The sequence below is a fragment of the Micropterus salmoides genome, unplaced genomic scaffold, assembly GCF_014851395.1.
Source record: "Micropterus salmoides isolate LMB-PRFRI ecotype aquatic unplaced genomic scaffold, ASM1485139v1 Ms_hic_scaffold_14, whole genome shotgun sequence".
Taxonomy (NCBI): Eukaryota; Metazoa; Chordata; class Actinopteri; order Centrarchiformes; family Centrarchidae; genus Micropterus; species Micropterus salmoides.
Genome location: NW_024040485.1, coordinates 19092205 through 19119288, shown reverse-complemented (window position 1 = coordinate 19119288; position 27084 = coordinate 19092205). Strand labels below are relative to the sequence as shown.

The following is a 27084-nucleotide window of genomic DNA, read 5'->3' as shown; positions in this document are numbered from 1 at the left end:
TTAGAAAAGTTACTAACAATTAATTTCACCTCCATCAGGTGAAAAATGTCCACATTTAGGGTTTAGTAACTAAGAAACAGCTATGTTTTTCATGACATGGATTTGAGTGGGTCTACTTAGTGTTTAAAGTCTTTTATAAATCAAACAGCTGTGGAGGGTTTTTTTTCAGGCACACTCAGGAACAAGCTGCCCTTCATCTGTTCACACATAACAATCACCACACTGTTTCACCTGACAGAAAAACTGACTTTTATCCAAAGCACTTTAAATTTTGTCTCACATTCAGCCATTCACACCACATGCCATACAAGGCACTGGCCTAACCGCTGGGAGCAATTTGGGATTCAGTGAAAGTGTAAGTTTAAAGCATAGTTTATCTGAATAGACAACATTATTTACATCTAAATCAGTTTTGATTATTGACTTCATGGCATGTAGTAATAAAACAGACTTTATGTTACAATGTTTTTTTCATCATGTTTGAACACAGTGATTTTTCTAAACCATGTTCAAACCATTTGTCTAAAGTGTGGTAATGTGTAGGGTGACAACTCTGGACACAGTTGCAAACGTATCATCATATTGTGTGACTATGGATGAAGAAATGCTTTATGATGATTATATGCTTACATTTGGGAGGATGGAGAGAGTAATCACTCTGAAAAATTGTATTGTGTATGTATTTATGCATATACAACTATAAACAACTGATTCTGTTTTCTCCCTCTGCAGGTCCAGGATGATGCTCGCTCAGTGTGGAGTTGGGCGGCAGATCCTCTTTGCTTTGATGCTGCTGCTCTGTTTAGGCATGGGTAAGTTCTCTATGTCTCCTATACTTCCACTCTTTGTTTCATTCTCCAGGTGCTGCAGAAATTAACCAGCAGGTTCTCAGCAAAAGAAAAAGCAGGCAATAATAACAGATAAACAATTGATTCTGTTTTTGTATTATTGTCTTTTGGGTATTATTGTCTTTACACTTGTTAAAGCACTTTGTAACTTGTTTTTGAAAAGTGCTCTACAAATAAAGATTATTATTATATTATTATAATGTCAGCACACAAGTGAGTTCAATAAAAAGAAAGAAAGACACAGAGCAAAAGAGAAGGGACAGAAAACAGAGGAATGGAAGGTTGGAGCTGGACTGCTGGACCAGAAAAATTTGGAAAATATTTGTTCCCACATACAGTTTTCCATAGGCATAAATACACAAGACAGGTCTGTACTAATTTCATTGTTGTAAGTGAGAGCTGACATGCTGAGGATGTTTGCAGACATGCTCGGTGGGATTGAGCTGGAACACCTCCAAACCCATTTATGCAAGTTTAGTCGACCATCTGTTCCATTACAACTATGCATAAAATTCACAATTATGGAACAAAAAGACAAAACATCTCAGAGCTGCAGGTCTCTGGTGGATAGTATCGCAGGTTTGAGGTCCCATGTGCAGCCTGCTGACTGCTTGTAGTAAAGATAAGTTCCTCTTAATTACTTTTCCTGCAATTGGCATGCATGACGGTAGCTGGTCAGCCAGGATTTTCATTAAAAGGAGAAACTGCATTGCTCATTTTCAAAATTAAAACATTACCTTAGTAGCCATTACGCTGTGACAGCAGAAGGTTATTAATCCACATCCAATTCTGTTTTTGTTGCACAATCCAAATACTAAAGTAAACACACGGTCTGCAGACTACTAATTATGTTACTCCAAAATACAAGACTAGACAACATCCTCAAGTTGTTGTAAAAACATATATATTGTGAATCATTATAAAACATCTGGATAATAGAGTACAACCCATATGAGTTGTTATGATGGACAGATTAGTACATGGTCACATGATATTTCCTGACTTCATCAGTAATAAGAATCATCATAAGAATCACCCAAATGTATCATTAAACCTTTAACTGGTGCACAATACACAAACTGCTGCAAGAAAAAAAGACTCTGTATTGTATTATCAGCTCGATGATGTATGTATTTGTCCTTAAAGTTTGCATTGTTCCATATTTTAGGAACTATGTTTAGTCGCTTTCTTGCAGAGTTAGATAAGAACATTGATACTACTCTCGTACAGTAATTATTAAACTAATGTCAGCAGCTAATTAGCTTAGCTTAACATAAAGTGGAAAACTGCTAGCCTAAGATAAGATAATCTGTCTCCCGCTACATCTAAAGCTCACTAATTATCACTTTAAGATAATGAGTGAGCTTTAGAAAGATGTTTAGTAATATAGTGTGTTGCAGAGATATCTTCTTTTAACTTATTTTTTTATTTAATATGAAATGGCAAACATACATATATACAACACATACATTAGGAACGCACATTAGGAGACGCTCTGACAGTTTCAGTTCTAACATATAATCATGCCCTCGCATCTTATCTTCAAACATTCCTTCTTCCTTCTTAAAAGGAGAGAACTTGAGCAACGTGTGGCAATGAGTACATACCTTTGCTGTCAGTTGTTCTGCAGTAAGTATAAAATACAACTAAAGTGGAAGAAAAATATAAATACAAATAAAATAAAATACAAAAGAGGGGACTAGAGTTCTGACATTGTCTGTATTACTGGTAACCATCTTTGATCAAACCTGTCTGACTTGAGCTGCAACCTTGCTGTGATTTTCTCCATGATGAACACACTTTTTACCATTTCTCTCCATTCCATTATACTGGAAGGCAGTGACTTCAACCAAGAGGCTGTAATTGTTTTCTTTGCTATTAAAAGCAGAGTTCTCAGAAGTCAAGTTCCTGTCTCTAACATTATCACATTATATAACAGTTTTTTTTCTGTTTTAATATTCTTCCAAAAATCTAAAATCTTTGGGCAATCCCAAAATATATGTGTATTGCAGAGATATCTACAGAACTTAGTGAGCTAGCCCCAGCCTGTCCTGTCTAGTAATACACCTTTATACCTCAAGAGGCAATAATATAGTTTATACCTCCATTGTTTCAGCTGGGAGGTTTGTGCAAGCAGCAAAGTTGCTATGTTAAGCAAGTGCTTTTTTAGTCAAAAAAATTAACAAATTAAACTCACAAAATTTTAAGAAAGGTTCATCTTTCCACTGTTCCAGCAATCACCAACTCTATATAAAAATGAGTTAAATGTAAAAATATTCTGGCGCTATGCACTGGCGCTGCCTCTCGGATACCTGACCTCCCTCTCCACCCTCCTGATCCTCTCGCTTGACACCTCTCATGTCCCTGTCTGAACACACCGTGTCTTTGTCATCCTCGGAGTCTGAGTGCTGGCCAGAGCCGCTGTCAAGGGTGTAGAATTTAATAGGGATGTACATGTCCCTACCAATATCCAGCGACTTCTCCCTCGCAAATATTTGATCAAAAATTTTAATATAACCACTGTTGTCCGTTAGCGTCTAGTCATTGTATTTGATACATAAATGATTAACAGCTCTTGTTCTCTACTATGAGTTCAGTGCGTTTTAAAGTTTTTCAAATTATGTCATCCCCCCTCATAATGCCTCGCAGCGGTTTGGTCCGCTGCCTACCTTTGTCAGACCTTCAGCGACTCTATTTCTAAAAAGCAACTAGCAACACATCTAGTGAGTTATTCAGACCAATGGTCCCTTATATTGTAGACTAATTTATTCTCCTGCATGATGTTCAGAGTAATTCCCACCAACAGTGACATGAAACATCCTCCCTTGGCCGCTGTAAATCACCTTAATGCTGTATCCCACTGCTGTCTCCGTCGGCCTCAGGTTTATGTTTGGTCTCTGTCCAGCCATGATCACTAAGGGTCCGGTTCCTTTAGCTGCACAGCTGCCTGCGCTAACAAGCAGCAGGTATGACCTAATCTATGATATGCTGCTAACTATTCTTTTGTGATATGAATATGACATGTAGAGAGTAGTCTCAATTCCTACACATTGCATCTTTAAAATGTGGACTTTAAAAGGTGGAACCGCCCAATTGGTATTTAGGTATATGTGTTAGCCCTGTGACTGGCCACCTGTCCAGGGGGTACACTCACTGCCTCTCACCTTAAGCATGCTGGGATAGAATCCAGTCCCATGCATAACCTGAAAAACTTAAGAGGATATAAAAATTACTGCAACCTAAATCTATGAATATTTTAAATATGGTTTGATAATAAATCTTAACCATTTGCTAGCATTTCCCAGAGCTTTGAACAGCATAGCAGGTGGAACAATTTTGATTATTTTATTAGAGAAATAACTATTTGTTTTGTCTGTGCTTTTCAACAACTTAACAACAGAGTAAACTGCTAAGGAAGACTGTGAAAAGCTCCAGAAATGAACATTCATACTCAGCATTTTAAAACAATAAAGAAATCTATTTTTCAGATTTTTCTAATTCAATTAGCCAGCACAATGTGCAAATTCAGTTTAAGAAACAATACTGTTGGCCTTGAACCCCTGCTGGTAGTTTATCTGTAATCCAAACAGCTCACGGGACTCTGGAGGAGGACTGACTGAAGAGTAAGAGATGGCATCTGTTAATAACAGAGAGTGTCCTTTCATGTCACTTCCAGCTCTCTCTTCTCCTTTTTAGGCAGTTTTTCTTTTATCCCATCTGTCACCTCCATGCTACAGGGTGCACTTGTCGTCCAAAGCCTCCTTCTCTTTTTTTCTCTCTTCCTCCATCCATCTCTCATGCCTGCTCCCTGTCTTGTTCTGCCTCTCGTGCTTTTCCCTGGTATTTGTGATTCTGTGATTACATCTGATTTTGGGGGAAGGCAACGGGTGCGTTCTTCAACACAGAGAAATGCTCTCCGGGGGTTCAGCTTGTGAAAGTCGTCCAATCTAAATGCAGATGGAAATATCTTTCGGTGATTCAGTTCCACCATGTGAAATATAAAATAAAAAAAAAAACTTTTCTTTTCCTGTTACGCTCATATATTTTTCTACAGTTTGGTGTGTTTGACGAACAGTGAAAATGTTAACCCTACAGTCCATGTTGCTTCTTGATTTCATGAGCAGAAACAATGACTATTATATTATATTATATTATTGTACTACACTACACGACACTGTATTACTACTGATTATTAGTATAGTAGTTTGTGTTTGATCATTGTAATCTTGTGTTACAGTAAGGTGCACAGAGGATAAATCCACAAAGAAGCTGAATTTGTTGGTTAGAGGATAATGTCTGTACAGGTGATCCTGTTGTCATGGTTACATTGAACCTGTATGTCATTGCAACCACACAGAGGGAATTGTCGATGTTTATCTGCAGAACCATAAACGTAACTCTTACAGTGACATTGCCTTTACATTGATACTTCCTTTGCATGAAATAACTTTTATTTAATCAGTTAAAGTGACAGTTGGAATCATTAATGTGAAAAGAGAGAGAGAGAAAACATATGTTAGAGATAAAAGAGATAGAAATTTAGATAATTATGTTGGAGCATCTGTGGTCACTGTTGTGTGTTTTTCTACTCATGTACTGTATGTGTGTATATATAATTGTGCGTGAATGCCTGGTATCCTTATAGTGTGTCCCTTTGCTGGAATGATAAGTCTTTCTTGTGTGGAAATATGAGTGTGAAATTGCTAATGAATCCCTGAGGTCTTGTTAGCAGACACCGTGTTTAGAAGCTGCAGTCTTCTACTGATTAGTAGAGAATACTGTACTGCATTTACTCTCTAATCAAACACCAGACTTATTCATGTCAATAAATAAGCATTTATGTGCTGAGCCCTTGCTCAAAGTAGACATGCACATCTCATGAGTCATCATTACAGAAAATATATATACTGTATTTTTCTTTCCATTGTTTTTTTTCTCTTGTCAGCAAATTGTCCTGCAACATATTTTATTGCATAATCTAATTATGTTCTGTTGTCTTGCTCGTCCTCTCTAGGTTCAGCCTCCTCCGTAGTGAACATGCGTAGGATCACCCATCCTACAGTACATCAAACGCTAGCAGGCAAAGCCGTCCTGCCCTGTGTCTTCACCCTTCAGACCAGCACTTTCACCCAGCCTCCCCAGCTCCTGTGGACTCACATCAGGCTACCAGCAGGAGGAAAAGGTGCTCCTCTGGAGCAGATTGTGCTTTCTGCTAAAGGTAAAACAAAGATTTGATGACCTAGTTTACCTGTTGAATAAGACCTACATTACTCTACTTTACTCAGTCAAATAACATTTCCACAAGTGCTTAGAGAGTACACTTAAATGTGCACTAATGAATATTTTTATATTAACACTGGATCAAATAACTACATGTAGGTGAAAGGGTTTGTTTACAATTATCACCCGACTCAGGTCTCCTCAGCTCAGAGTATGTAATGATCTGAAGGCCTCACAAGTAAAACACTGAAAAAGAACTTGACAAGCTGATAATAGCAGCTCCTGGAATTAAAATGAAATAATAGTAGAGCTTTTCCACTGTACTTGTATGTAATGCTTCAAACCTCCCTGAGTGGAAGGATTTTCGCTAAGTCAAGGCAAGGTGTAGATTGACTGAATAAATCTATCTGCATGTATCTTTAAAGTTTTAACGTCTTTCAGATCATTGTTTTGGCTTTACGGCTGCAACTCTCACTGCTCTCATCAACCTCATTTTTAGAAGCAGCAGGCAGCTGTTCGCAGCAAAAAAGCTCTAAAAACAAACTGTACACTACCTGCCCAACACCGAACGGCACAACATAAGGTACCACAAAGTCTAGGCCATGTGCCCTCGTAATTAATTTATAGGAGATAGTGTGCACTTTATTACTTTAAACTGTACGACTGAAACTAATAATTGATATATGTGAAAGTCCCAGAAAACTTGATTTTATTTCCCCCCTTCTAAAATATCAAATGTTATGTCAAATGTAAGAAAAAAACCCCTAATATATTATTTATTAGGAGTGTAACTCTCAAAAACTGAGCTAATTTGCTTTGTCAGCAGTGTGTGGATGTGGATCACATTTGATTAACAATGACCTGCAAACAAAAGCAAACAACCCCACAACTGTCAAATATTGATTCAAGTTTTGCTAAATGCTGATTGGTGTACAGATGTATGTGACATCACGTTGTACCAACAGAACCCCGCCCACTTCCACCCTTAGAGAAAAGTAAAGACAAAAACGCAAATACAAAAATGTTTAATGGGAGACCAAAATTCTAACTTTTCAGATCTGATTTTCAGGCTCGATTCAAAAAATATGTTTTCTGGGCCTTTAACTCCATCTATCCATCTAGGGCCTCTTATAAGTACATTTCTTTATCTCTAAAATCTGCGGGATGTCAATAGACACTTTTAATGAGGAAACCTCTCTCTTTTTGCCAAAGGTGATGTAATCAAGGTGAATAAGGCTTTCAGCGGCCGCGTCATGCTGCCAGGATACACTGCCAATCCGATGAATGCTACCATGGAGATCTTCAGCCTCCGCACTAACGACTCAGGCGCTTACCACTGTCAGGTTGTCATGGGTAACGACTATGAGAGAGACACTGTACCTCTGGTGGTCTCCGGTAAGTGCAGCAGCCACTGTGGAGAAAAGTTTAGTGCTACAACTCAGGAACAATAAAGGAAACATTTAAACTAAGCAGAAATGCTGGTGACAGATTGAGCAGCACTAACACAAAAGGTTTTAAAATTCTTCTTCTAACTTAATTGATTTTGGGGTTTTATTGCACTCCAGGCTTGTTGTGCTAATGTAAGACAGATAATAGAAGCATTAAAACAGGAGTACTGCCAACCCCTTTTCAGCTTTTTAATTTAATTAAACATTAATAACATTGATTTACTATATCCATATCATAATGACTGACTTAATGTAGCTTGCCGCTCTCTGTGTAAGTGTTATTTTTGTTATCTGGTTTTCCACTTGAGTAATTGTGTAATTTCAATTGAAGCGTTTGGACTAAATACAAATGGTCATTTTTCTGTGTGAAATTTCAGCTAAAACTCACATAGTGTATTGATTGATTGATCTGTTTCAGGCACAAATACATGTCTATTGATTACATCCCACTGATTTATTGATTTCAAACCTGGATGTGTTGGTATATCTCCAACATAAATCCACACTTCACCACTTGTCTCCGTGTCTGCCTGTGTAGGTGTGGTGTTTCACTACCAGGCTCCCAGTGCCCGCTATGCCCTATCATTTACCGACGCTCAGCAGGCCTGCCAGGAAATTTCGGCTCAGATTGCCACACCGGCCCAGCTGTGGGCAGCGTACTATGACGGCTTTGCCAGCTGTGCGGCTGGCTGGTTGGACGACCAGACTGTCCGGTGAGGAGACGTTCAATAACTTACTTCTGCTTGCCACACCCTGCTAGTGTTGCTCTCTAGTTGCAAGTCCTGCAGTGCTTTTGAAGCAGGCCTGCCACTAATGACTATATTTATTATCGATTCATCTCCTAATTATTTTCTCAATTAATTGAGTAGTGACTAGAGTCCATCTTTTCTCAATAAAATAGCTAGTTTTGTTGGACACCTAGTCCAAAGAGATATAATTTGCTATCATAGAAGTCAAAGAATAATTCAGAATTTAAAAGCTGGAAACTGAATTTTAGGCATTTTCGCTTGAAGGAATAATTAGACATTTGGGAAATAAGCTTATTTGTTTTCTTGCTGAGAGTTAGATGAGAAGATTTTCATTTCTGTATGCTAAATATGAAGCTACCGCCAGCAGCTGGTTAGCTTAGCTTAGCATAAAGACTGACTGACTCTGATATTTTTTAATATGGAAGCTAACTCTCTAATATGAAAACATTTGCTTTGTTTTATGTATTGTTTGTTCCCTCTCTACTTTGATCATCTGCTGTCTCAATTAATATTCAGATCTTGTTTTGTCACCTCATTTGCTTCAGATTCATGTTCTTTTTTTCCTCTGTTGTTTCTTTGCTGTTAATTGTATTTTAATATATTCTAATCTGTTGAAATGTTCACAAGACAATGCTTTTTTCCCCCTATAAATATTAAAAAAAAGAGATTCATTCTCGTTTATGACTGCCACATGGTTGTCTCCACAGCTATTCTGTCCAGTTGCCAGAGTTTGGTTGCTATGGACACACGGAGTACTCCGCTGGAGTGAGGAATTATGGGAAGAGGGATCCGAAAGAGCTGTTTGATGTGTACTGTTTTGCGAAAGAACTGGATGGTACACACTCACACACGCACACGCACACACACACACACACACACACACAATAGACATCAAAACCTGTCACAGCATTTGCATCACATTCTGCTACAAGATCAAAGGACAAGTCTGGCGATCTGGCTTTTCTTTTACAAACCCTTTTTCCTAACTTTCATTAAATCCACTGAAAAGACAAAGACCAATAAAAAGACCAATAAAAATCCACAACTGTAAATAGTCCCCCAACAAATCTCGTTCTCTATATATACATATAAGCTATATATATCACCATTGTTATCCTTTAAAAGTTAAAATTTGTCAAAATGAACACATTTTTAACAACTAAAATTAGTAGTTAAAATTAGATACTGTTATGTGTGATTTCACAGCCTTCATAATTTAACCTAGGTTTCTTCTGCGAGCTGCCTCTTGACAAGTTCCTGTCTCATGTCTCTCTCCTCCAGGTGAAGTCTTTCACTCCTCTGTCCCAGGCAGACTGTCTCTGTCCTCGGCCTCAGACCGCTGCGTGTCCCTAGGGGGGCAGCTGGCCACAGTGGGGCAGCTTTATCTGGCCTGGATGGCCGGCCTGGACAGCTGTGCCCCAGGATGGTTGTCTGATGGCAGTGTCCGCTACCCGGTGACATGGCCTCGCCCGGACTGTGGAGGGAGCCTGCCGGGAGTCCGCACCATCACACCCAACAGCTCAGCTGACAACACCACAGCGCTATATGATGCTTATTGCTACAGAGGTATTGTACAATAAGAGGCGGCTTTTGCACACTATTTTTGCTAATAGTGAAATAATTAAAAGTAAAAGCAATTAACTCATTATTGACGGATCAGACCAAACATGATGAATATGATTAATCTACATCATAATCTCAATAATGTTTTATAATCATATGAAGCAGTGGTTGATATCAGTATTAAATTTGAAGGTGTGGATCAAAAATGACAACAAGATTTAAGGCATACATATTAATATTACAGCCATCTCACTCCTAATAGAAGTGCGGAGGCATTGAGTGCTATTGATGTAGTAACAATGACAATATATGCCACTGTTGTAGCTATGGCAACACTGATTTCTGATCCACACTGTCTGTCCCACCATCATGTATCTGTGAAACTGCTGGATTGACGGAAGCAGTGGGAGAGAGAAAAAGAGGACAGGATGTGTTGAAGTTAAATATCTAGATACTCAGCTTTTGTTCTGTGTTGACTGAGATTGGCCAATTCCTGCTAAATGAACACAGTAAAGCTTTGAGACAAACTGGCTAACATTCATCAGTGATTGTGAACAGCAAGTCTCTCCAACTTGTTTCCTAGGTAAAGTGAAGGATTCGGGCTCCATCTCTCAGATCTACACCTCCCTGTGGAAGCCCTGGAGCTACCTCACAGGCTCAAATGATGCTGACTCCACAGGGAAAGACAGTCCCAACCTGACTACACAGCAAACCACCACTACCAGAGGTTTTACATTTGTCTACGAATGGCAGATCTGCAGCTACATGAACCAGCTGATTAAACAGAGAATCAACCACCCGATCAGTAAAACACACTTACAGTAAGACTGAACATACAATATATATGTTTATTTTGCAAATACATCCTTGCAGGGTCCTCAGATGGTAGTGATGTTTCACCTTCAAACTGGACAGGATTGGTTGACCTAGAAGAGGAGGCCTCACTTCACAGCACTGATGCTTGTAAGGCTGATACCTAGTATTGAATAAATTGTGTATTGATCACAAAAGACGTGTATCTGTGATAATAATCCACTCGACTGTGTCCTCAGCCTCAGGCCCCTGGTCCTCAGAGTCATCAGGGTCATTTGTGACCCTCCAGCTAATCCCAGGACAGAGTTTCTTAGACTGGGGAGAGCCACTGGAGCCTGGCCCAGACTCACAGGAATTTCTCCGACCACCAGTCCACCCCACTCCTGCTGAGAAGAAGGTTGGTCTGGGTTTAAGCGTTTATTTTGAGATTTAAAAAAAAATTAAGCAGCATCACTGAACCAGCTACGTTTTTGTTCATCCACTTGTTATTTTAGGTGATCTCAAAGATTGTCAAGTCCATCTGGAAGCCTTGGAATTACCTGGCAGGGACTGGAGATGAGGAAGGAACCCAAGCACCAAATGGACAGGCAGGGGAAGTGGAGGAGAAGGCCACAAAAATGACAGATGAAGATTTAAATCAATCTAGCACATCACCAGGTGAGTGAATTTATACTTTTTCTAATGTGAGAACTACTATCGGGGAAAAATGGAACTCATAAAGGACAACGCGGATTTTTACAAATATTTAATACTTTATTTTTTCTCTCTCTGGTGCTATCTCACCTCCATCCATAATTAGTTCCTGTGTGACTACAGTGTATCACTGTGTCCATCAACAGCACAGTCAACAAAAAGGCCAATTTAATGCATCGACTGACATCTTTAAGTGTACTAAATGTAGTAACTTTCCCAGGGTTAACATGATACAGCGCATCATACAAAGGAAGCATTGTACAATGTTCTGAACATATTTTTGTTGATGCACTAATTGGCTCAGGTCTGTGATGTTGGGGAAACACAACAGGATGGTACATTAATTACAGTACAAAGACACCCCTGGAACGAGGTTCATTAGAAAAACAGAGAACTAAACTAAGAAGGGGTAAAACTGTGTCTCCATTATCAACAGCAAAAGCTGGCTGGAAGTCTGTTGGCAAACTAAAACCACGCTGACCTTTCTCTGTATCTCAGGTTGGAGCTCCTGTTGGGCCGCATCAGGTGTGACGAGCTCCAGCTGTAGGCATTGATCTCCCTCACTGTGGGATATCATGTAAATAGTAAAAAAAACTCTTAACTTTGACTCCATGGAAAATACTGCAGTAATTATTTGATAATTAAAAAATATAAAGGATCAAATTAAATACTAATATGTACAATGTTGTGTGTGCTGAGCAGCCAAAAACCCACCAAAATGACTTCAAATTATAATTCAAGAAGTTCTAGGCCTGCTTCAATTAAACAGAACAAAATGCAAGTGGTAAATACTGATATTTGTCTATTCAGCTTTATGAGAAAGGTCATTTGCATATTGGATTTTCATTAATCATAGGAATTTGGAAAACATTGTCAGATGGCACTGATTGATTGATTAAAAACTTATTTTGGCATTTAACAGGGCTTCTGGATTTCTCATTTTTATAATCCTTCACAAGCTCTTGAATCGATTCCATAAAATGTGTGAGACTACGTAACAAAACATGTTCTGTTGGTTCTATTTATATATACAGTGAGGAAAATAAGTATTTGAACACCCTGCTATTTTGCAAGTTCTCCCACTTAGAAATCATGGAGGGGTCTGAAATTGTCATCGTAGGTGCATGTCCACTGTGAGAGACATAATCTAAAAAAAAAAAATCCAGAAATCACAATGTATGATTTTTTAACTATTTATTTGTATGATACAGCTGCAAATAAGTATTTGAACACCTGTCTATCAGCTAGAATTCTGACTGTCAAAGACCTGTTAGTCTGCCTTCAAAATGTCCACCTCCACTCCATTTATTATCCTAAATTAGATGCACCTGTTTGAGGTCGTTAGCTGCATAAAGACACCTGTCCACCCCATACAATCAGTAAGAATCCAACTACTAACATGGCCAAGACCAAAGAGCTGTCCAAAGACACTAGAGACTAAATTGTACACCTCCACAAGGCTGGAAAGGGCTACGGGGAAATTGCCAAGCAGCTTGGTGAAAAAAGGTCCACTGTTGGAGCAATCATTAGAAAATGGAAGAAGCTAAACATGACTGTTAATCTCCCTCGGACTGGGGCTCCATGCAAGATCTCACCTCGTGGGGTCTCGATGATCCTAAGAAAGGTGAGAAATCAGCCCAGAACTACACAGGAGGAGCTGGTCAATGACCTGAAAACCTTTCCAAGGTTACTGTCGGTAATACACTAAGACGTCATGGTTTGAAATCATGCATGGCACGGAAGGTTCCCCTGCTTAAACCAGCACATGTCAAGGCCCGTCTTCAGTTTGCCAATGACCATTTGGATGATCCAGATCCAGAGGAGTCATGGGAGAAAGTCATGTGGTCAGATGAGACCAAAATAGAACTTTTTGGTCATAATTCCACTAACCCTGTTTGGAGGAAGAAGAATGATGAGTACCATCCCAAGAACACCATCCCTACTGTGAAGCATGGGGGTGGTAGCATCATGCTTTGGGGTGTTTTTCTGCACATGGGACAGGGCGACTGCACTGTATTAAGGAGAGGATGACCGGGCCATGTATTGCGAGATTTTGGGGAACAACCTCCTTCCCTCAGTTAGAGCATTGAAGATGGGTCGAGGCCGGGTCTTCCAACATGACAATGACCCGAAGCACACAGCCAGGATAACCAAGGAGTGGCTCTGTAAGAAGCATATCAAGGTTCTGGCCAGCCAGTCTCCAGACCTAAACCCAATAGAGAATCTTTGGAGGGAGCTCAAACTCCGTGTTTCTCAGCGACAGCCCAGAAACCTGACTGATCTAGAGAAGATCTGTGTGAAGGAGTGGGCCAAAATCCCTCCTGCAGTGTGTGCAAACCTGGTGAAAAACTACAGGAAACGTTTGACCTCAACAAAGGCTACTGTACCAAATATTAACATTGATTTTCTCAGGTGTTCAAATACTTATTTGCAGCTGTGTCATACAAATAAATAGTTAAAAAATCATACATTGTGATTTCTGGATTTTTTTTTTTAGATTATGTCTCTCACAGTGGACATGCACCTACGATGACAATTTCAGACCCCTCCATGATTTCTAAGTGGGAGAACTTGCAAAATAGCAGGGTGTTCAAATACTTACTTTTTTTTTTTTTTTTTTTACGCAGCACATATCTGTTGTCAGGCCAGAATCTTTATCGTAAAAATATAGTGGAAGTTTGAAAATCAGCTCCTCTACTTAGTATTTTGAGATTTTAACCAATTCTGTAACACTTTACAGCCCGCAAGTTCAGAATCAGGAACAGCTTTATTGCCAAGTACTTTTTACACATACAAGAAATTTGCTTGGTGACTAGGTGCATAACAATAAACATAAACCTATATAAAAATATGAAATTGAAAAAAGTATAATGTGCAATATTCTTTTGTCGCTTTGGATAGAAGCCAAATGAGTAAATGCAATATGAAGAGTGATTGACATGCACTGGATTTTTTTTGTGCAAACATTTACTGTACTGTAAAATGGGTGAGGTTTGGTGTGGCATGAGAGTCAGTGTCAGCGGGGGTCCCAGGCCTTGTTGATGAGGCCAGCTGCAGACGGAAAAAAACTGGTCATGTGGCTTGAGGTTTTTTTCCTTCGGCCGCAGCTTCCTGCCAGAGGGAGTGTCTGAAACCGTTTGTGTCCGGGGTGGAGGTGTCAGCCACAGTCTTTCCTGCTCGCCTCAGAGTCCTGGAGGCGGATGGGTCCTGGGGGGATAGACGATTGCAGCCAATCACCTTCTCTGGAGATAATAGACTGCAGTCTGTCTTTGTCCTTGGTAGTGGCAGCAGGGTACCAGATGGTGATGGAGGAGGATGGACTCAGTCATTGCGGTGTAGAAGTGCACTATCATTGCCTTTGGCAGGCTGAACTTCTTCAGTAGGAAGCACATCCTTTGCTGGGCTTTTTTGGACCTCCACTTGAGGTCCTGGGAGATGATGGTCCCCAGGAAGCGGTAGGACTCCACAGTGTCGACTATGGAATTACACAGGGTGATGGGGGTGGGTGGGGCTGGGCTTTTCCTGAAATCCACTATCATCTCCACTGTCTTAAGAGCGTTGAGCTCCAGACTGTTCTGGCTGCAACTGGTCACCAGATGGTCGATCTCCCCCCTGTAGCGGACTCATCCCCACCAGAGATGTGAGCCCAGTGAGGGTGGTTTATCTGCAAACTTCAGAAGCTTGATGGACTGGTGACTGGAGGTGCAGCTGTTGGTGTATTGGACAGGAAGTCTATGATTCACCTGCAGGTGGAGTCAGGCACACTCTGCTGGAGAGCTTGTCCTGCAGCAGAGCTGAAATCTGGCATAGGTTCCTGGGGAGTCCAGGTTCTGGAGGATGAAGTGAAGGACTATGTTTACTGCATCATCTACAAACCTGTTGGCCCTGTAGGTGAACTAAAAGGGGTCCAGGAGTGGATCTGTAATGGGTTTGAGGGGGGAAAACACAAGGTGCTCAAAAGACTTTATTACTGCAGAGGTCAGGGTGAGGGGTCTGTAGTCATTAAGTCCTGTGGTCCTTGTTTTTTGGGGGGTCACAATGTAACAACTTAAACTGAATTTATACTGTAGGTCTTTTTAAATCTTTTCCTATTCTGTTAGTATTTGGTACAAAATGATCATTACAGACGATAAAAAAATGTGGACAGGCAAGCTACATAGTTCCTAAATATACGGAGTATATTTGTGTTTTAACTTTGGAACAAAGAGAGGTTTACGGAAAACTATTGTCAGGCCCATAGTCTATATGTTACTGTGTATGTTGCAAAGTAGGCCTACTTATGGGGAGCAACAGTCTACTTGGGATTTCAGAAGCCTGAGGTAGTACAGGTTTATGTGGATTGGCAGTTGTTACACATGCTGATGTTCAATGTTGTTATGGAGTACAGGAAGTAGAAAATTATTTTTTTCATGATGAGGAGTGTTTATTTAACAGCCAAGGTAGAAGATGATCAATTTTATGTCCTGTCACAATGTAACATGAACAGTGAAGAACACAAACACTACACTACAGACATTGAAAAACTTTGTTGAGTCTTACCACAATAACAAAATTCAGGTATACGATGATTTCATAACTTTTAAACTCAGCATGTCTCTTCTAACACTTGAAGCTTTGAAACTGAGTAAACCTAATACCAAAACCACAGGCAATATCTATACAAAACATCTCTATAACATCCCTTAACAACAACTGGATGACAGTCTCACAAATCTTGTTCCTTTGTACGTGCATGTATGACAGTACACCTTTAGCACAAAAATTACTATGTAAATTAGAAAGAATTAGGTTGTAAATTGCGGGCTGTACTCTGAAGCATTTCCACCAATTCTGATCATGGCTGCCATTTAGACATTTGATTATATTCAATCATTTAGAAACCTTTCTACTCAAAATGTTTTTCTAAAACCCTCATCAGAGGATCATGTGAGGTTTAGAGCACGGTTAAGGCTATTTTGCTACATAAAAAATCAATTAAAGCTCACTGCAAAGACTGTTTTTAAGGAATGGAGTGCAACATTTTTGCCTCATCAAGACTGCTACCAAAAATGTTGTTTTTGGTAGCAGTTGATTTTGAGACTGTAGGTGTTTTCTGACTTCCTAAACTGCTGCATATGTAGTGAGATACTGTTACTGTGTATCCATACAGAGAAATCATGTCTCCAAATGTCTTTATTGAGCTGGATGGTTACTCAGGTATTGTTAGTTGGAAACAGGGATGCAAGCAGAAGAGTTAAATCTAACTTATCAACCTGTACTCCTCTTTCCCATGCCTCAGGGGCCCAGCAGGTTTACAGGTCTTTATGTGCTGGGTGTGGATGAAAGTGTTTTCCAAATGGCAGGAATCTCTGTTCAGTGTTTGTTAAAACTGTATTACAGAGTTGTTGATTAAATTTCTGAGGAAATAAGTGAGGCTACGGTGGTCTGTAGTTTCATTCTGTTTGCCCTGACTGTGTGTGTGGGTTTTTGTCCAGTTTTAGACCTTCACCCATGTCTTTTTTTCGGTCTTCATTTATTTGTTGTTTGGTGAACAAGGCTGTTGTGAAAATGACATGACACATCTATATAAAATTCACTAATATCGTGAGCTTCAGATTGCAGTATTCTTCTTATTTTGCCAACAGTTGTCTGTTCTTACCGTACATTGTCATGAACATTAAATTTAATTTCACAGCTGTCAGACTGATGTCTTTGCAGAGTAGAGTTCAACTGTTCTCTCTTGGCAAGACTGTTTGTTGCCTTTATGCTGCGTTCAGGTCATAACAGCGGCCCAGTGGATAGCACTGTGGCCTCACAGGTTCGAAACCTGGTTGTCCCAGGCGTTTCTGTGTGGAGTTTGCATGGTCTTCCCGTATCTGCGTGCGTTTCCTCTGGCAGCTCCGGTTTCCCCCACCATAAAAAACATGTTAGGTTCTCCAGTGACACTGGCCCAGATGGATGGGCTAAATGAGTATGTGTATGTAACAATAAAGTACCTTTACCTTTCAGAAGTGGCAGAAATGTTTACAAATTGCAAGCATTCACATCACTGGACAAATCAAGATGGTTGTATGATTACAGAGTAGGTTGTGTACAAATTAAATATTTATACATTTTGAGTACTTGCTTTTGTGTACTTGCTTTTAACGGGGGACATTTGTTAATGTGAGGCTCCCATATTTATTTGCCTTTTCAGGCACTTCTAAATTGTTGAGCATCAAAATTCCATTTTATGCATTGTAATTATGAATTGAAACTGGTAATTATGGTAACTCTGATATGAAAAGGAATGCGGCATAAAATTGTTTTGAAACCTCACGCTTAGACTCATGTGACCCAAATGTTAGACCTTTCCAACAAACAGCTTCTACTTATTGGCAAATAATCCAATAGCTCACCTGTCTCACTGCCTTTGTAAATGTCATAACATTGTTTTCATCAGTTTCTCCATCCGTTGTTCTCTAGTTATATTTATCCATGTGACGATAATGTTTAACATACTGTAGAGGGAAATGTTCAGCACTATTCAGACCTGTTCTTTAAATGTGTTTGCTTGCAGGCGAGGGTGTTGGTACAGTGATAGAGAAAAACAGCTGACGGATAGCTCAGACAGCTTAGAAGTGTTTGTTTTGTCTCCCTTGGCACTGCAGGCAGCATCCATAAGATGATTTTTACTTTGTTCGTCACTCTTGGCTCTCTCTTTGGCACTATTCTCTCTGTCTGCAATAATTGTGCTCCCGACTCCCTGTGTTCTAAACCCTTTTTTTTATTTTTTGACCTCCGCAGGTTTGTTTTTTTGGGGGAGTTCATGGTTCAGCAGTCCCTCGAGGGAAAACTCGACTCCCTAGTGAAGAATCACCCACTCGTCTGGCATCTACTTCAGCTGCCTCCGGTAACTCTATGACTACAGAGAGTACCAAGAGTCGAGAGAATTCAGAGATGCACGTGCCCACTGCCTCCAGCTCTGCACTTGAAATCACGTCCTCTGGCAGGGAAACCTGGGTCCGTGTTGAAGTGGAGACCACAACCCAGTCGGGTGACAAGAGGGAGGAGACGGTGACCTCTAGATCCAGTGGGAGAGGAGGTAGAGGGAAGGGGAAGAAGAACAGGGGGGAGGACAGGAGCAGAGGAGAAGAGAAGGGGAGAGGAGAGGATAAGGGGAAAGGTGAAGACGAGGGGAGTGGAGAGGTCAGCAGTGCAGAAGCGAAGGGGGAAATACAAGTTTCACGCCGACCAGCTGAAACAAGTAAACCAAGAGAACGATCCAGAGAAAGATCTAGAGAGAGGGGTCACAGGAAGGGGCAGTCCACCACTACAACGACTACCACTACCACTGAAAGTCCTCTGGAGCTCACAGTAATGACAACTGGGTCGGAAAGCGCTGATTTATCTACATCTGAATCCCCGTCCACTTTACCAGTAGAAACCCCATTGCCATCAGGTCCAGACCAATCACTCTCCTCATCCCCACCACCACTACTATCTGTCACTGCGTCCATGCCTCGATCTCCATCCCTGTTTGAATCCCAGTCTCCCTCCCCATCCCCTTCTCTTCCATCTTCCTCCTCCCCAGTTCCATCTACTTCCTCACCTCCATCCAACTCCCACACCCTGTCCCTCTCACCGTCACCCTCAACCCTTTCCCATTCCCCATCTCAAACAGTTGGATCAAGAGTCCCAGCTCCATCTCCTCACTCAGACAACCAGGACAGCTCCACTACCCCCCTGACATCTATTAACTGGGTCCCAGTGGAGAAAGCAGTTGTGAACCACTCTCTGGATTATCCTCCAATACTATCAGAACCCCCAGATGAGGAGGAGCCTGCTTGGTCTCACGCTGTGGGATCGGGGGCCCTGTTACCTGTCAACATGGAGGAGGAGAGCAACAGAGGAGGAGTTAACATCAGCACCACATCTCTCAGCCCAACAGGTTAGCATTTATGTCTATTTTCAGATGTTTTATCATCCTGTAGCTAGACTTTACTTTATTTGATAAGTGCGTCCATGTATCTGTTTATTCACTGTAATTACGCCATAATTTTGATATTATTCCACAAAAAGCACTATTTTAATTATTTTTTTGTACTTTATATTGGAAATAGTTAAATATCTGTCAATACAGCAACGTCAAGAAAGAAGTCGATGGGGCAGCAAAAATGAGGTTCAGGTTTAAACAAACCAAAGTTAGCCAAAACTTATTTGGATGAGAGAAATTGAAAAATATTACCCAACCATTGTCCCGTTTTACAGACCAACTTTCTGGTACATATTTACTGATAGTTAGTTTACCTCACTGTAGACATTCCAGCTCACTTTAGGTAAACCTCCAAATAACTTCACCGTGAAGACTGGACTTCTGGTCACTGGTGCTAAGCCATCTGCTGATGGTCAAAATACCTCATAACCAGAGGGTTGCTGCTTGTTAAGGGAAAAGTATGACATATTGGGAAATACATTTATTCACTTTCTTGCAAATAAATCTTTTTTTCTTGTTCTTCTTGAGAGTCAGATGAGAAGACTGATACCATTGTCATGTCTACCCAATAAATTTGTAGCTCGAGCCAGTAGCCGGTTAGTTTAGCATAGCACAAAGACTGGAAACACCTACCGAAGGTAACTGCAAGCATCCAACCAGCTCCTCTAAAGTTCACTAATTAACACATTAGTTAGATTACACGTACAAACGACAATTTTATGGATGGTTATGTGTCAGATAATTTTTTGTATAAGAGCAATTGTCAGTCAGGGACCATTGCCAAGAAATCGTCTAGCATATTACCTCCTGTAAGTCTTAGTCTGTAATATTGTTTTAAAGCTTCTATCATGAAGCAGTGCTGAGTAAGAGAAAGTAGTGTGGCGAGTAATGTAATATTTACTTCTGCTGTTGACTAATTTGTAATGGAATTAATTTTTCAATGAGTAATAAGTTATTACTTTTACATTATTCATGTAACTTGCCAAGACTGTTTATAGTCTTAGCTGTGACAATGTGTCTGCATGTCTCAGGAATTACTTTGATAAACTGTACTTTTTTTAATAACCGAAATTACAGCAGACAAAAATAAAACTCTCTCAGATTGTCTTTTCATTTCCTCCCCTGACCTCGCTACTGGCATATTTATTCAAAATATTCAATGTGTACAGACCAGCTGCATACTTTTGATTCCTGCCAGAAGCAGAGAGCGCATTCCCGCCACCCTACACAATCAGTTGATTAAGTCTGTAGCGCAGTGTATCTCAGTGAAGCTCCTGGCTGGCCACCTGCTTTACTACTTATTTTTTGCTTGATAATGAGAGCTCATACAGGAAACATCCTATCACCTGGCGTTTGAAAGCCCCACGAGCAACATGCTGTCACACATTTGTATGTTGATTATTTTGCTCCCTTTGAAAAAGCAGCTCATGGCTATGGCAGGCATGGCTGTGCTGCGTTTTAGGGGTGTGAGGAGTCTGTGGATAGAAAACAGCTGTAAACTGTATCAACAAGAAGCCGAGGGCAACCATCTGGGCTGTTGGTGTACAGTATGAGGGTTGATTGATTGACTTAGACCCTGAAGTCATGAGGCATGGCAGAAGGCCATAAACACACAAACACACACTGACATCTTTGCTATACAAAAAGATGAAGTGGATGGATGCTCTCGCAGGATCGACAAAAATAATGACTTTCAGCTGACATCCCTCGTGCTCTCTCTCTTTCTCATGTACACACTCTCTGCTCCAGTTCAGTCCCTTGTGGTTGGGTTTCATGGTGGTGGTCAGTATTCTCTCTCTTGACTGGATCACGGAGCACTTCATCAGTCCATTCAATCAATGCGAGAGAAGAGACAAAAGTGAGGCCTCGGGTTGTATTCAAGGACCTCCAGTAGCATTGTTCTCAAACATGAATACACACACATGCAGACACACGAGGATGCACGCTCAGTGCACACACACACACAATGCCATCAACTTTCTTTTCATTGTCTTATCTTTTTAAACAGATTTTATCACACCATCTTTTTATAACATTTAAATTGCAGCCAGTTTTATTGTTTTCACCTTCTCTTTGTGCTCTCCTGCCTTCACAGAAATGCCAACGCCATCTGTGAGGTCTAAAGAGCTTATCTTAAAATCATTCTCAGAGTAAACCATATTTCCACTGTGTCTATGATTACTCGAAGCAGCGGCTATGTGAGATGTGTGGATTAATACTTTGAGTTATCCCAGCATTGCCACTGCAAAGTATTATCCCCTTACTGTCCGATCTCTGTAAACTTATTAGTTGGATTTTGCTGTTGCCAGCTTATTGTTGTTGTTATGTGCCGGTGGTGTCAGCCACTGTGCAGAGCAAGGGACAGTCCACTCTGTCACCTCCTTCTACAGCCTATTGATTTTTCTGCACCACCCGATTTAATGAACAGCCAATCGCACATGGTTTATCTTTCACACACACACACACACACACACACACACACACACACACACACAGTGTAGTAAATCTGCTTGTCATAACAGTTGATATTTGTCAAGGCGTGCCATGACCTTGACTGATGCAGCGGTTGCAAGTGCACTTTGGCCTGGACTGATGCACATTAAATGAAATGCATGGCTGATTTTAGCACCTGACCTCAGCAGAATTCAAACCATGAGCAGAGGATTTGCTCGCAAAACTTAACATAAATCTATGGAGCTGATGCTATTGAGAAATCTGGCTCTGTACTGGAGTCCTTGTGATTGAAAACCCTCAGTATTTTTTTGTATATTTGTCCCTGAATGTTTATATTGCCCAACAAAACAGCAGGTATGAGGATAATTCAGAGGATGTGAGCTTGAGATGTCTGCTTCTGGTTAGTTATTGGACAGGATCAGCCTCAAGGCTAATCATAGCCGAGGTATTGATTTTCGCTCATTGTGCCGTGTAAACACAAACACACAAACACACACACCTACACACACACACTAACTGTCAACCTAACACACCACCCCCTCCTAAGCAGTCCTCAATGTCAGAGAGAGCTGGCAGAACAAAGACTCCCACAGCCGAGCTTTTGCGGCCAGGATGAACGAGTGGTGGTTTTCAAAGACCTTAAGTTTCTATAATGAGCAGCTCAGGGGAGAAACACGTGGTAGTGTGTCGATTGATATGGAAATTTGTAATTGTGGAAGAAGACCACACACGCACGCATTTAAGGGGTGAATGGCGGGGCCGAGGCACTCAGCGGGAGGTCTGCTCATTTCTGTTGAGGATGGCTAATGTCTGAAGTTCTCACGCTGCCCACTACGCTCGGTGGAGTGAGCCAAGGCCTCGCTTTCCATATGGTAACCATGACAACTGTGTCTGTGAGTGGATGGCGAGGTTGAGGCTCTCTGGCTTCTGATCCCTTTGAAAGAGACAGAGTGTGAAATGGATATGCGTGTGTTGTAACCACTGGTTTGTTGGACCAGCTGCTATGTTGGAAAATTAGGGTGCCATGTTTTTTTCATACAGAGATCTTGTATTGATTTAAAGTCTGAGCAGTGGTGAGGGAAACTGCGTTTAAGCCATCCTACTTTAGAGGATCATTGTGGAGGCGGTGTACTTAGATACACCTGTTTAATCCTTGACAAAATAAAGCACATTTACACACAGAAAAAAAAACATTCTCCTTCACTGCATCATTTATTAACTCCCTAATTTTGAATCCCTCAATTCCCCCTCCACCCCCATCCGTCTGTCTCTTTCAGTCGAGGTGGAGCCCTGCGTGACAAACCCATGTCTGCACGGAGGAAAGTGCCTTCCTCAGGGAAAAGGCTACAGCTGCTACTGCCCACAAGGATACGCTGGGGAGAACTGTGAGATTGGTGAGTGATGCTTGCACACACACACACACAAATACACACATCCCACACAAAAACACACATGCATCCACACAGTGGCATAATAAAGTCAGCCCTACATCAGTCTGTAGATATTGACGTAGGACCTATTGGCAGGTGAAAGGCCGAGCTATTTGTCACGGAGAGGAGGTGGAATGGAGGATGGGGTCAAAGGTTAGACTCAGACTGGCAGAGTAAGGACATGCTAATGATCCCTCAAGGTTAAACTATTGGCAGCTTTAACTGCCAGTTTGTCATAATCACAATTCCTGGCTAAAGTACAGTAGAGTCATGTAGCGAAGAAAAATCTACTCACTGTCACTTGAGGTTTTAAGTTGAATTGATTTCTTTTCCCAGCTAAAATACCTAAAGGTTTTGGAATCAAGTCATGACCTCTCTTGGTTTCGTCATGGCTACAAAAAAAGTTATTTTTTAATCCTAGGTTCAGTTCACCACCGAACACAAATCAATTGTTCCTCCCCCAAAGGCCTCCATGACAACCAAAATTCATAGAAATCCATTCATAGGATTTTGTGAAATGCTACTGACAGAAGGAGCTACCAGCAGCAGAAAAAACATAACCTCCTTGTGCAGATATAAAGACGGCTGAGAGGTGCTGATCACTGTTTGTGACTCCACCTTTGGAGGTTAGAGATAAGATACATTTTACTACAGGAGGGATAATAAAGTCAGGGCCAACTGGCTGCCTTGTTGCACAAAACCAATTGTGACCTGCAAAGAATGTTACACAAAGAGGGATGACAGTATCTAAATTCAGAATCTTCTCCGATCAATGTTGTGGTGGTTATCAAGGAGCAGGATGTGAGCCTGTGTCTTCAAGGTAACAATAAACATCTGCAGACAACCAGCTGAAACTTGGTTTCACTTGCACTGCATTGTTGTTTTGCATTTTCTTTGTTCCTTTCTCTTTTTATTGAATAGTTCAGAATGTAGAGCCAGACAGGAATGAGGGGAGAGAGAGGAGCGTGGTATGACATACAACAAAAGTCCTCAGCCAGAACTGAACGACAGACCTTGGCGTTTCTATAATATGCACCTCAATAATTTGGCTACCAGTGCACCCACTGTGGGTTCCCTTGCTGCATAACAAGCGCACACTGGCATGGACAAATGAAACACAGCCACGGATTGCAGCAAAATCTACCACACAAAACTCCACCCACAGGCTTTCATTCACTTCCCACTGCAATTTCTTGTTTAAATCACCGGCTCTGATTTAAAGGCCCATGACGCATCCACTCCACTGTTTTCACTTTTGTCACCTGATTTGACTTCTTCTCAGGACTCCGCTTGATAGGTGTTTTTCACAGAAGACATTGTTAATGTTATTAGTAGCAACTGTACTGTGACAATTCAAAATATAGCAGAGGTCTAAGCATAATAATAGAAACACCTGTGTGGATGTGCAGGGATTTTAAGAAACAATTTAATGTCTTTGAATTGGTATACAATTTGGTTCAGTGACTTACTGTTTCAGTTCACATGTAATACAGTATATTCTGACTCAAACAAATGTTATTTTGTCCACCCACATTAAGGTTCACAATGATAAATATGAAATGATATGGAGTGCCCCTAATACAGTGACATTTTTCCTTTAAGTCCCAAAGGAAACACCTATGCAGAGCTGCTGTAACACTTTGACACGCGGGTATAAATCTGCCTTCAGGGTCCTAATTTGTTCCTCAACATCCAGAACTTCAAGGAAGTTATCACTTTATAAATAAATAAACCGCACACAGCATCTATTCATAGTCTCATTCAGACTGTGAACACCTTAATACTTATTGAGTGCCAAGTTTTGTCTATTCAGTGTCACAGAAACATGGATGGATGGACAGACAGACAATCAAACTGACAGCCAGCAGCCGATGCGTGGGCTTGCTGGAAGGCTTTGTTATGGATTTGCAGAATTTGCAGTATTATCTCTCTGAGGAGCAGCTTCTCTCTGCATAATGGATGAGGGATGAGGGGATCAGACTTTTTATACTGAACAACAAAGAGCTGGGGTGATTTTAATGGGGAGAGGAAGTTGGTGGTGTGTGTTTAACTATGAACTATTGCATCTATAGGTCATTCAAGGTCATAATTAGCTTGGGGCATCATTTTTTAAATCATATGTTTATGTATTATTATTCAAACCATTTAACCATGAAGAGTCTGATGCCCGAGTAACTACACATTCCTGGATTAGCAATTTTCTCCAGTGTTGCTAAAATAAATAAATACATGTTAAAAAAACCAAAAACCTATTCCATCACTTTGCAGGAAATCCAGCCTGTGCACTCTTTGACTGAACACACTAATGTGTGACTTTCAGATGAATTTTCTCATTTGGAGATTATCTCGCAATTTGAATCAAATCTTTAATCTCCCATAAATGAAAGTTTGGTAGAAGTTTGGTACAATTGTGTTTAAAATAACTAATCCTTCTAACTAATGCCTTGATTCATATAATAAGAGTTTTTGTAAGATTTCACGATAATTTAGTAATTAAAAAAATAGATTTAATCCTTAATTGTGTTTTCTAAAGGTATTTTTGAAGATCTACACATAGTGGTTTACAGTTATTTAAACCAATGAACAAAGCTGTCAACGGTTATTTCTTCAATAAGATAAGTGACGTTTGAAAAAGTTTCAGGTAACATATGCTCTCAAATTACTATTTGATCTTAAAAACAACATTGTGTGATTATGATTATCACAGCTTCAAGCAGTTCAAGAGTAAGAAATCACATAAGAAGAAAATACATTGGAACAAATCTCTGGTTTCAGTTCTTATATCTGTCCTCAAAAAACAACCTAATTTTTCTTCATTCATCTTTAAAGAGGTGCCATTTTTAAGAAACAAATATACAGTTTTTACCTGAAGCATTTTGAACCTGCAGCAAAAACTAAAGTTAAAGCTGAGAAAACTGGATGTAAAAAAAAAAAGATTCAAAAACAATCCTACTTGTCTCACACTTGTAACCTGCAACATACTTTATTGAAAAATATTGTGTCTAGTGACAACGGTAAGACTAAAGGTCATTCTAGTTTGATCTGCCTGACACATTTAGCTCTTCACAACCACTGACCTTTTTCAGTGTCTAGCTTTTTGCTTGGAACTAAGTAACCGTTAAGATCTGAGGAAATACTTTGAGGTAAGTTTGAACTTAAAAGTAGCTTTCTTTTTGCACTCTCGCTGTGAGTTTTAATAGATTTCTGCAGTCCTGGAGTAGATCTGTTTTTCTGGGTCCAAAAACCCCCACAGCGGTGAAAGAGGATTACACGCCTTCCATTTACAATGATGAAGTGTTACTTTATTGATCCCCGTAGAGAAATGTTCCGTCTGCTTTCATTTTTTTTCCCACAGAGGGGTTAGAGAGCACAACAGCCCTGGATATTGCAGGGTATCTGTTGTTGCTAAAGGCCTCTTCAGGAGCTGCCAAAACAGCGTTTTGCAAATGGAGACAAAAAAGAAAAAGAAGAGATTAGAAATTGATCAAGTCAACTTTAAGCTCTGTAAATGTGTAGAGTGTCTTCCTCTGTGAGAATGAGGACAAATAAGGACTGTGAAGGGGATTAGACAGTCTGTGTTCACCTCATGCCCTGTTTGAATTATGATACTGTACTCACCAACATGGACGCATTTCACTGTCTAAACCAGGACTAATGACCAGCTCATGCTGAGTCAGTGATTGAATGGCAGCAAACATCTTTTCAAGCAGAATACATTCTTTGAATCTCAACCCTAATGAGATCTGCAGCCCGCCTGTCATTGCTGCTTTTTTCTTTTTTCTCACAGACGTTGATGACTGCCAGTCCGAGCCATGTGAAAATGGAGGCACTTGCATCGACAGGATTGATTCATTCCTCTGCCTTTGCCTGCCCAGCTATGGAGGAGATACATGTGAGAAGGGTGAGTCAGAA

The 27084-nt window shown here is 40.5% G+C and overlaps 1 protein-coding gene across 1 annotated transcript in view; it reads left to right on the top strand.

Annotated features, from left to right (window-relative positions):
• Positions 1-27084, top strand: part of LOC119902896 (neurocan core protein-like) — a 46744-nt gene that overhangs the window by 10655 nt on the left and 9005 nt on the right. Inside the window, 15 exon segments of the mRNA XM_038719284.1 lie at positions 733-812; positions 5863-6066; positions 7281-7463; positions 8055-8229; positions 8973-9100; positions 9547-9831; positions 10412-10555; positions 10702-10791; positions 10881-11038; positions 11136-11302; positions 17484-17489; positions 18092-18157; positions 18159-19243; positions 23020-23136; positions 26960-27073. Of these exon segments, the coding sequence (XP_038575212.1) occupies positions 740-812; positions 5863-6066; positions 7281-7463; positions 8055-8229; positions 8973-9100; positions 9547-9831; positions 10412-10555; positions 10702-10791; positions 10881-11038; positions 11136-11302; positions 17484-17489; positions 18092-18157; positions 18159-19243; positions 23020-23136; positions 26960-27073 (2995 nt within the window). The 5' untranslated portion in view covers positions 733-739.